This window comes from Lichenostomus cassidix, chromosome 1, assembly GCF_008360975.1.
Source record: "Lichenostomus cassidix isolate B80296 chromosome 1, HeHo_3.0, whole genome shotgun sequence".
Classification (NCBI taxonomy): Eukaryota; Metazoa; Chordata; class Aves; order Passeriformes; family Meliphagidae; genus Lichenostomus; species Lichenostomus cassidix.
Window position 1 is genome coordinate 52,842,191 of NC_139479.1, and position 12,223 is coordinate 52,854,413.

At 35.6% G+C, this 12,223-nt stretch overlaps 1 protein-coding gene across 8 annotated transcripts in view; it reads left to right on the forward strand.

Annotated features, from left to right (window-relative positions):
• Positions 1 to 12,223, forward strand: part of PCDH9 (protocadherin 9) — a 674,926-nt gene that overhangs the window by 287,973 nt on the left and 374,730 nt on the right. For 5 of the 8 annotated variants that reach the window (XM_085058609.1, XM_085058617.1, XM_085058635.1 and 2 more), the window contains one exon: positions 7,773 to 7,838. The exons of the other annotated variants lie outside the window; for them this stretch is intronic. In XM_085058609.1, the coding sequence (XP_084914735.1) occupies positions 7,773 to 7,838 (66 nt within the window). The remainder of the gene's footprint in view (positions 1 to 7,772; positions 7,839 to 12,223) is intronic. 8 annotated transcript variants of the gene reach the window in all.

Consider the following 12,223-nt stretch of genomic DNA (forward strand, 5'->3'; position numbering starts at 1 on the left):
ACATGCATAATCTTTTTTCAAGAAGCTGTCAAGGATTTGTATTGATGCTTGATGGTATGTTATTAACATGCTTACAAAAATAATTTAAATGCAGTAGAGCAGGGCTGTTTATACTATTTGTGGTAATATTACCATTACTAATTGCATTATATTGTAATACTCACTGATATAAATCAACTGCTGGCAATGACAGGATTAGTGTGGGATGGTATAACAAGCCAAGATTTTAGACCTTTGAGTTCAGTTTGGCATTATCTTGTTGAAAAATGTTTTTCATCTTCTTGTTTAATGGAAGTGAAACATTTTTGCTGTGCAAATTACTGCAAAGACAACATTATTTTGTTGACTTCTGCTTTCACTTTAGGCCTGGATTTTGTAGAATTTAAAAAAAATTAAAGAACTTGAAGATTATATGTTCTGTTTAAAATGGTAAGTCATGTGTATGAAGAAGAACAAAAGGGAAAGTGTAATTTCTTTTTTTTCAATATGGAGGTAATGCATGACAGTGGGATCAATACAGATAGGATATATTAGGGTATGCATTAGCCTTTAACTCATTAGGCAAGCAAATCTGTTAGTTGTGTTATTGTATGTAATGGGTTAAACCTCAGCACAGCCCTTTTCACTCCCTCCAGTACTAACTTCAATGTAAGAACTGGGATAAAATCCATGGCATTCAGATAGAGGAGAAAATAAGATTAGACTTACTAGAAACAAGGTATATGAATAATTGAATAGGAATGTCTGTAACAATATAAGCTCTTTATATAAATCTTGGCAAACTTGTTTTTTTCAGTTTGTGAAAGGGAAAGCTACTAAAAGTGGGCTGAGTCAATCATATCCTAGACATTGCAATCAGGGTGGCTTCTGAAGTTGCTTTCAAGCATTGCTTTGTTTCTTTGATATCCTGGTGGTCTTCATTAGGATTACTTTATCACTATTCTTTATAGTGAGAAAAATAAACTGATCACATTAATCTCCTTGTGATTTTCTTCTGACTTCTGTCAGAAGTTTACACTTATTTCTTTTGAGTGGCAGCAGTAATAACCCGTATCCCTCCTCCTCAATGAGAGGGCTGCTGCTCCGTTCTTCATAACAGAGAATTGATGTGCTTCTTGAGCAAATCTTTACCAGAAAGTCTCAATGTATGTATTTATTCCCAGCATGGATTTGTGCTTATAGAATTCATAGGATTGGAGTCAAAGCATTACATTTGGGAAAAAAAAATGAATATATTGAACTACAGTGACAATTTCAAAGCTGAATCACATCTGCTTTTGGAATTTTGGTAAAATGTAGCTTTTCATGAGTTAAAGAGTCTTTCCACCTTACTAGAGTCCTTTTCTGAGGTGTGAAGGATTGTCCTTTTCATCACAAAATGCTGCTCTGAGAGAAAGTGAGGAAGGGGGATTTCTGCTTTTAAGGAAAGATTCTATTCCACTTTTTCTGTTTGGTTGGTTTTTCTGTTTTTAGTGTACCATCACTAAGCATTTAGAAATCTCTGGAGAGTACAAAAAGTGAGCTCTTTTTTCTTTTTTTCCCATTACATATAGTTTGCTAACTTAATGCTGCAGCTCCTGAGCCAGTCTGTCCCCTGAATGTTGCGGGGGTGTGTTTGTACAACTGACCTTTCTGCAATTTCACCTGAAGAAAATTTCACAGTCATGAGAAGTGATACATTGGCCCTTATCATCCACTTTTTTTTTTCAAATATATCCACAGAACAGGTGCAGTGCAATGAACAGCAGTGCAAAGAGCCAGTCACTGTTGGTCAGGTAGTGGTTTGGATCTTTGGTCTTTTTGTCCTTAGAGTTATCAGTAAGTATTTTACTTGTGTTTTTTGCATAGATAAATCACATCTACTTTGAGCTAAATTTAAACCACCAATTTATTTCATGTAGGGGTAATCCACATAAGCCTAAATAGTGGTCATCTGTTTCTGAGGAACCACACATTATTCTTTGTCTTACATACCTTGTCTTTCCTTTGCCCTTGAGATGAGGGTGGAAGACTTCACAGACGATAATTTAGGCAACACTGAAGAAACAAACAACCACAATAATTTGATATTTACAGGATGATAATATAATCTTTTATGGCTGAAACCAGTTATGAGCTGTCATCATTAACAGTCAGTCCAGATCCATTTCAGCCATAAAGTTTTGCACTGTACTAGAAATACCAAGAGGTATTTAGTTAATAATTGGATTATGTTGTCCTTATGCGTGGATTGCATCTAGATAACAATGTTCAAAATAAGAGAAGACTTCTGCTGGAATTATATATTCAGTACCTTACATGTGATAAAGTTTTACATCTGTCAAATGGTCTCACATCAGGAGATCAGCATTAATTAGACATTACATAGACAATAAGTAGAAGAGAGCAATGAATTAACTGTAAAATATGAAAGGTGAACTTGCTCTTATGTTTGCACTGTCTTTGCCGTGTTCATTCTTTCTTATATCTCATTTTAACCATTACTAGTCAAGTATCAGAGACTTATTTAACAAAGCAACCTGGGACAAAGGCAGGGGATGTAGGTCTGTGTGGAAATAATGACTAAGAGACGTGATTCTTAGCCGTACAATTTTTGATAGTGTAAAGCATTGCCAATACAGAAATGTGGGAGGGAGTGAATTTGCTTTGGGAATCAAAACTGAATTATGAAGTCTCTTTTTGCTTTCTTTTGATGAGGTAGAATTTCTCTCTCATCTCCAAAACATTTGTGTTGCTAGATTTTCTGTGTTCTGTATTCATTGCTAACACCAGTGTAGGTAGATTCTAGACCAGATTTTAAAAAAAAAAGGAAAAAGGCAGTGAAAAATGTACTTCAGTTTTTTATCTGACAAAATGTTCATTTGTCTTTCTAAAAACATACTTAATTGCTCACAGAGGAAAATAATTGCATGTCTTGTGAACCTTTTAGTTCAAACACTGACATATTCTTACTTTAATTATTTTTTGTTCTTTTGAAAAAATTACAATTTGCCTTTTAAGGTTTTACTTCATCTTTTAGAAAGTGACTGTTCCTATGTGGGTTTTTTTTTTTTTTGTTTCATTTTTGAAAATATGCAAAATTTCTTATCTTTGTAAATTATGTAGTTGCTGCTTTTTCTTTCTGGTTTTTTTTTTCCTCTTCCATGATGGGCAACCATCATCAGTAGGTATTACTTATTTGATATTTTTCTGTGTGTTTTCAAGTCCTATAAATTACAGCATTTTAAATGGAAAGACAAGCTGTAGGCAAAAGAATGCAGAAGTAAATTTAAACCAGGCCAGCTGGTGAAGAAGAGAATCCAGTGACTTAATCTGGTGCTTCTTCTTCAAATAAGTGTTTACTGTGGAGGTATTTGATGTGTGTGTATTAATGTGTCAAAGTGCAAATCAGTCCATCATCCTTATTTCTCCTATTTTCTGTCATCTGCTGGATCTTTTATTTCTTCACTATAATTAAAATATCAGAAGTTCATTATGCTGGAATTCCTCATAAATGAAGGCAATGTTACAGAGTCTTCACAGATATTATATCATCCTCACAGGAAGATACAATCCTGTGTAAGAATCCATACAGAATTGTAGTATTCCTAGACTGTATGCTGGTGCAGTACAGTCACTCACAGGCTTTCTAAATGAACAATTAAATGCTGTGCTGTCTTGACAGTTTTCTCATATATATACACACATTACTGTGCTGTTGAAGGGGAAAAAAAGAACAAAGAATATTATTCTTGCTAAGACCTATTAATGATCAGCCATAAATGAGAATCATAGTTTTTCTTAGGACAGTGTTAATACTACCTCGTTTGACAGGTTATGGTGTATTTTATTTTTATTTTTTGCAAGAGCTTCCCATTTCAGTGGGAGAAAACTGAGGGCCGGGGTATCTATGCTACTGTATTAAAAACCAAATTACAGTAAATTCTTTTGAATTATTTTGCTAGTTTTTTGTTATGTCATTGGGGTTTTTTTTAAACTGTGTAATTGTAGTTTTCCTGAAATGAGTGATCAACAGTCTGCAAAAGGAAGTGGTTTATTGAGGCATGCAAGTAACGATTTAATTTTATTCCTGTTAGGCATGGCAGACATATGTTGCAGGTTGTGTGAGCCTCAGTAGGAAAAACAGGCATTGTACCTTAGTCCCTTAAATCCTTTTTTTGCTGGGAGCGAGACACAGGGCTGTTCAGAGTCCCTTATGTTTTGTTGTTTTTTTGGGTTTTTTTCTATTAGTTTCAGTGAGGTTTGTCTGATTAGAAAGTTTGTGTAGTGCATTTCAGCTGTGTAATTCTGACAGCTTGACTTCCACAGGCAATTGTGTAATTTAGACAGCTTAACTTCCACAGGCACTGTGACAACATCTGTCAGAACTGTTGGAAGAGGCCAAAATTAAGTATTAGGTGTCCAGGTAACTAAGGTTCTTCAGAATTGGGGTTTTACTTGTGAAATTGAGCTAAACTTCTGAGGACAATGAAGTGCAGCAGGCTTTCTTCCAGAGGCAAGGTTATGATTTCTAGTGTCTGTATATTTTAATATATGATCCTAGTGGAAAAGGAGAGAAAAAAACCTAAGAAGTTTGATTAATGGAAGTAGCTTAGAAAAAGCTAAGTATGAGGACTGTTCTCAGAGCTCTAAGCCTGGAAAAAATATCCCATTAATTTTAGGGGGAGTTTTGACTGCACAAGGACTTTCAAGATCAAGTGCTTTCTTGTTCATTAAAGGATAGAAGGTAATTAGAAATAAAGCACAGAAAAGATTTTATATAGTACTGCTTTTGTCAGCTGAAAAAATCCATATTATTGTAGGAGTTTAAGGCTAATCTTCTCTCTCCTTTTCTTGCATAAAATGATGACACAGTAGGTTGTTTTCATTACTCTTAGAGGTCTGTGCTTCTATCTGTTCATTTTATTGGGAAAAAGCAATTGGCAAGTTTTTTCTGTTATCTTTCTTGCTGTTGGATTGCAATCTCATCTCTAACGCTGACTTTGTCATTTCCCTCTTCCATCCAAACTGTTTAGCTCAAGATATTCCCATAACATTTTTGTTTGTAAATGTGGGATGATAAATGAAATAAAAAGCTAGTGTGCATTTTGGTTGAATGATTTTGCTGACGTCAGCTCATGAAACTGAGAAACAGTTGGAAAGAAAAAGATAAAACTGTACTAAGTTTTACAGCAACAAATCTTGCATGTTTTATAATACCTTAAATTGTGTTGACTTTTGAGCACCATTTAGGGAAGCTGTGTTTTCTTAAGACCTTGTGAATCCAGCCCTATATTTTAAAGGTATGGCAGTCATGAGCCATTTCAGGAATCATGAATTTAGGTCATCAGCTGATGGGAGTACTTTCTACACTGACCTCAGGGACAAGGGACTCATCACCTATTAGAACTTAATTCTTCATAGTACTTTAAAATAATTTTACTCATTCTTTACAACTACTTTTTTTTCCTCACCTCTGTATCAAAACCTTTTCATCCTTCAGCCTCAATCTGTAATTTATTTGTGTGAAGAGGATGGTCCAAGTTTAATTCTGTTTGGAATTGCCACTGGAAGACTGAGAGCAGGGATTGCTTTCTACCAGGTGCTGGTGCACATAGGGAAGCTGTAAAAAAGGATGGGGATCCAGAGAAGCTGTTTCGAATCTGTTGCTTCTCTGGTTATCTTTGCTGTCCCTGCAATATGTAATGATCTTAACCATTCCCAAAATCATGAGAAAGTGAGAGAGACATATTTCACTTCTGATGTAGCAGTAGTCTGCTTTTCATAGAAAAAAGGCATTGCATTTTATGATGCCATGAATTTGTCTTTTCAATCTGCAATTTGTTACAGGAATGAGATTTTATTCCTGCTCATTCATGTTTTACTTTGGTGGTCTCCCTAAGCTTTCAGCTAGCTATGGGGGTAGGAGAAACATTCATTATTTGTGATAGAAGTTTGTCTTGTAATTCCTTTCCAATTATTTTCAGGAAACTACTTAATATTTCTGCAAAGTTGACTTATTTCTGTAAAGGTGACTTTCTAACAAGTAGGGAGATATTAGGTGATACGGAGTATGCTTTCAGAAACTCATCACTTCGTCAAAGTGGATAGAACTATGCAATATACATTCTAAAAAGAGCTCAGTCCACAGGGACTCCTTTGCCTTTTAACCAGTTTAATTCCATTGCCTTTGGGTAAATTGCTGTTTATTTGTACTCATGTAAATCAGGAAAATGAGCATATGTAAAATATCACAGAAGATACAGGCAGATTTTAGAATGAGGCATTCTCATTTACCTTATTGTTAAACTATACCTATTAATCTCCATGGATTACATCAGTGCCTTTTCATTCACAGTGTAAGACCAAGTAACATTTCTGCTTTTGTGAGACCAAGTAACGTTTCTGGATGTGTAAAGCATTTTAATTTTGGTTTTTATGGGTTGGGTTGTTTGGGTTTTTTTTTTCCAAATTGAAATTTTAGATGACAAAGGGACTTCCTGAAGTTAGTAGGAAATGTGACTTCAGATATCAGAGGAGAGTACTTTTGTTAGTTGAAATACTTAGGATGACTTTCTGCTTTCAAGGGGATTTCTTGAAAAAGCTTTCAGAACTGTGATACAATTCTCCAAGAACACAGAACTTTCGTGAGATATCCAAGGTACCTGTTGGGAGTACTTTGGAAGAGACATGTGTTTTCCATTGCAAGGAAAAGTACTATTTGATGTAAAGTGTTCTGAGGATTTTGCTCACAATACAGTGGTAAAGGAGTGGATAAACCATTCTGTACAGAATACTAATGTTCTTTCTTGAATATGGGGCACAGAGTGCTTGTTTGCAATTTGGGCATATTACTCTACAGAGAATGGATTTGAAATTGTCCGACTTTCCAAAAACATTACTCTTAATGTAATGTTCTCTCTCTGGGAAGCTTTCTTTTCTCAAGTAAAATAGAATAGTGCAAAGGCCTTGTGCTGTGTTGATACCTGACTTTCTGACTGTCCTTCCCAATACATGTGTTGCTTTGGCTTAGATAGTTCAGAACTATTGTGGTACTATTCTGTTGTTGGGTTAAATAACCAGCTCAGTTCCTCTAGAAATAGGCAGATTTGAAAGTTCTGCAAACTTAGTAACCTACTGAACTTTCCCTTCACAGTTCTCTTACAGTCATACACACAAAGTCTTTATGACTCTGGTCCTCAGAGACATGATATTTTGGGGGGTGTGAGTACTATACTCAGGAGGGAACCTGAAGTAGTACATAGTGCTATTTATATTCAGCAGTTAGTAACAGAGCATGAACATCCATTAATGCTCCCACATTAAACACAGCTTTAACTGCAGTTTTAAAGATCTGCTGGTTTTGCTTTTTCGAGTCTCAAGGCTGATTAATAATATCTTAATAAAAAGCTTAATAGTGCATTTAACTGAAAAAGGAGAAAAGTTTTTTCTTATTATGAGACAAACTTGGTCGTTCACTAAACAGAACAATAAAAACCCGTCTGAAAATCTGTTGCCTGACTACAACAAAATGTTATACAATCAGCCTTCAGAAACCACACTCATGTTTGATGTAACATTTTAAATGTTACCACCCATCTGTTTGGTAACAGTAGGCTACGGCCTCTGAAGTTTGTGAACCCTCATAAAAAGTTATTTATCTGTCTTCAGTAGAAATTAACTCACAGTTTGCTTTCTCCAAGCAATATTTGGGCCATTTGGGGAGGTGGGTGATCTGAACATCTGTAGTAAGAATGACACATCTTTTTTATTTAAATATTATTGCTTTTTAGGCACTGAATTTTGGAGATATGCCGAAGTACTTGTGGGAGATTTGGGTACCTGACAAACCATGGGTGGTAAGATATCAGATCCACTGCAATAAATAAAATAAGCATTTAATTTTAAGATAGGTATTTTTGGGCCCTGCTGTCACTGAATTCAATGGATCGAACTCCTACAGGGCTCCTAAGAAGTGCATTACTGCAAATGTATGCAAGTGTGTTTCCATTCTTTTCAGTATTGTCACACTGGTGCAAAGCTGAAGCAATGCCTGTAGTGAACTAGAACGGTGCTGTAGCATCTGACAGGGGAAAGAGAGAATTTCTCAGCTGAAGTTTATAATAAGGCCATTTCTCTTATCTTTACTCAGACAAGCAAGTGGTTGCTCTCAGAGCAATTAATGGCTCTCAGCTGGACCTACTGAACTGTACCCTTCTCCAGGCATCCTCTTGAAAGTCTTGTTTAACACTTCCCTCTGGACTCCAACCCAGTAAGCCAGGGAAAATAACAATCTGCTTTTGAGCACCATGTGGATTTCTCAGAAACTGAGTCTGGCAGATGCTGTCTGTCCTCCCCTATCAGAGTCAGGAATCAGAGAAGAACCAGAGATCAATGCTTTGATTTCTAAAGCCCTGCATTAAGGAAGTGACATGGTCTATTCAGATGTCTACTTTTTTTGCAGAAATGCAGTCTAATCTGTCAGTTTTTACATTGGATTTTTGTGTGAATTAAAGGACTGTAGAATCTGTCCACTATATGTATTTTTTTTAGGAGAGTCTCTCCAAAACTAATACCAGAAAACTCCATGTAGAAGTTCAGAACTTTCTAGTGTTTTAAAGGTTGAAAGCAATAAATACAATTTAAATCTGGTTGCCTCTTACTACAAATGTAGTTGCATTTGTTGAACTATTTAAGCTATAAATTTACAGTAAAATGTTATTTCTTTTGTCATATAGGCATCATTCCCCCAAACAAAAATACTTTTTGGTACTTTCTTTAAGCTACATCAGAGGAAAATTTCCTGGAAACTGGACTTTCCTGTATCAGATTATAAATTAAAAACTACGTTTTCTAACTGCCTACTGGATTTTTGACTTTTTAGCCTTAATAGTAGGATATTTTAGCTTCGGTGTAGGCATTTTAGAGATAAGGGAATTGCTTTTGGTTTTTTTTAGTGTAAAATATTCTGAATAAACTTTGTTGAATGTCTATTAGTGTACTATAAAATTGATCTAGATTAAAAATCCCTAGATATATGTCTCCTTTCTAATTATAGGGAATGCAGTGATTATAAATTAATTGATTACAACAAGAATTTTGAAGGAAATGTTCAGTTAAAAAAAGGCATTAGACGCAGTTGAAGCTAAGTTATTTGAACACACAAATAAGTGGGATTCACAGTTGGACTGGATGATCATTGTAGGTCCTTTCCAACTGAAATATTTTATTCCATTCCATTCAGCTCCCAACACTAGAAATCTATGTGCCTGTAACTATTTATAAAGTCTTGTTATGGCAATAGATAATGGTTGGACCACACTAAGGTGGATTCAGGCAATGGAACACCACATGGAATTAAACATTCATGTACATTCTTAGCTCAGCTTTGGTGTATCTCCTTTTGCATTGGTACTGAGTCCAATGTTTTAGCAGAAGCTGTCAAGTCTAATACTTTATTTCATTGCATATTAATTTTAAAATAAAGAGTTGTAGTGTACTGATTTATTTCAATCTGTAAGGGCAATATATGTGTCACGTTTCATGGTCAAGTCCATTTTTGAGGGGAAGTATATTATTCTATCCATCACGTTGCAAAAGCTGGTGTCTTAAGATCTATAGGTGTTGGGGAAACGTGTTTCAGGAAGTTGGATGTTAGTTACCAGAAAGTAAGTACTGAAGTAACTAAACAGGAAGAAAGTTTTAAGCTTTTAAGCTAATTTCTGGAAGATTTTATGTAAATATCTCAGCCTTTCCTTAAGAATTGTTGTTCTTTGTCAGACAAATGTTTTTCAGCTGCATTCAATACTTCAATAGATTTAAACAAATGAGTGAAATATTTCCCATGCTTGTTCTAGGTTTTAAAAAATGGAAAAACTTGTTTTCTTTACCAGCTGATACTGGGCATGGAAAACACTGGGGTTCATTTTTGGGTTTTTTTGACAGCTGACAACAGTAGCCTGTCCAATAAGTTTAATTAAGGCTTCTTTTCTCTGCCTGTGAATGTTAAGCTTTGAAAAAGTCCTCCAAGCTGTTACTTATGAAAAGTGGTTTAGGTATTTTGATGTATTTTTATCATTTTAATATTGATAGATGTTCAGAGTCTGAGAAATATCTAAGTAATGTTGATGATCTACAGAGTGAATGAGGACTGCACATTTTGCAATGCATTACTGGGTATGAATAAAGTTGTATTGTATTCTTGCTTTTTCAAAAAACAGCTGAATTACCTGTGAGTACTTTGCACATCTAAATAGCAATTACACAGCCTCTTTCAAAAGGATTCTTGGCAAAGCAAATCTCCATTAACATCGTATCTAATAGAATAAAAAAAAGAGCCTTAAAACAAGTTTCAGACCTAATGGATTTTCTATTTCTTGAAGTTCAATTTCAGTCATTGCCTTTAATGTTTTTGGCAGCTGGACCTAAATATTAGATGCTGAAGCTCTTAGGTAAGTGTCTCATGTAGTTGATAAGCAGCAGTGCACAATTTTGTGGGGGAACTGGGCTGTGGTGGGATGGATGCAGGACTGGAAACACAGCACTCAGTGATGAATAATCTAAAATGTATTTAGCACGTGGGAGAGATGTGAGCCTGTGGATAGCAATTTGTCTTTTAAGAAGCCTATTCTGCTATATTCACACGTGCAGACACACACACAGCAGTTAAAGCTGTATTTCCTTCAGCCTGATTCAAACCAGCATGCAGGGGCACAGGACACTCACTCCCACTGCACATCCTGTCTGGGTCCTAGCTGTCAGCTGGATTCTTGTGTGCGTGGTTCAGGCTCAGTCTTGTGTGGGATGCTGGATGCCCATGGATGTGTCCACTCATGAGGAGTTATTGTCTCACCTATCTATGGATTTATAAATCATACTGTTGGTGTAAGCCACTATAAAACAAACCAGTGAGCCATGTGGCCTCACTTGTCACATGGCTTCAGGCCAATGTCCTTGATGTCATCCAAGTGTAAGGCCAGCTAGCAGTTGTCATGGAGGTTATTATCACTCTGGTCTCCTAACCCAAATCTGTTACAAAGTGTGAAGTCAGCAACAATTATATTATAGAGTTCAGCTTGTGCAGCTTTGTTTTATATCTCATACTAGGTTAATTTTGTTATTTGCAGATGGGCAGATTTAGTAGTGGTTCCATTTATCTGAGCTGTGCTTTTGGTAGATTCTCATCTGTGTCATGTGGTCAAAATGAACCCTTCTAGGAATATAACAGTACTTTGGCATTGACAGCATTAACATCTGTTCCTTGGGGGTGGAAATACTGCCTCCCACCCCAGCACGTTAATACACAAATCTGGGAGTGTGCTTGTATAGGAAGGAGAGAAAAAAAGTGAAAAAAGAATGATCAAAAGCAGAAGGGTTTGTGGAGGATATACTATGAGCAAAAATCTTGTGACTGATCTTGACCTAAATTAACAGAATCTTTCTTTGAGAGAGAAAAGAGGTGCAGATTCTAGGAAATGGGCTAAGGTTGAAGGAAAGAATCTGAGACTATTCAGATATCTCATTTCACTATGTACCATATAAATCACTTGATTTCCAAACAGTAGATTGTGAAGGAATTTTTTTTCTGCTGTAAAAATAAAATAACCAAAAAATAAAAAAAATAAGAACAAGAAAGCTTTTTTTTTCTGCTGTTCAAGCTAGATGACAATAATTACTTGAGTCAGAATTCCGAGAAATTAAATGTTCTGTACATTTCAATTTTTGGCATTTGCATATGCAGATATTGTTTTTAACACTGGCAGGAATTTCTACAGTTTTGATTTTGTTCTGATCATAACTCTTTGTGTCTATTAACTAGTAAACGAAGTACCTTACCTTGGATGTAATTTCGGAATGTTGGACAACAGTTATCTTCTTTGTAATTAGATTTTATTATGTCTTTGTTTTCAAAGGTAAGCTTCTTTGCAGTAGAGAACTGTCATCAAAATTGCTTGTGAAACAGCATTCTTTCAAATGTATCTAAATAAATGCTGGTCAATGAGTCACTGCTCTTCTGTCTCAAATGTGAAGGGAAACTGAATTGCCTCAGGTTTATATAAAATAAATGTTTACATGTATATCTTGACTTCATTTCTCTCCCTAATTAGTAACATGCAATGTAAAATTCTCATTTTTGATTCACCCCATTGGTGTCTGCACCTCCCCTTAGGGATCCAAGCTGTTTTCCTCTCCTGCTGTAATTGAAATCAAACTTGTTGCAGTCTGTAATTGATAGTGAATCTAA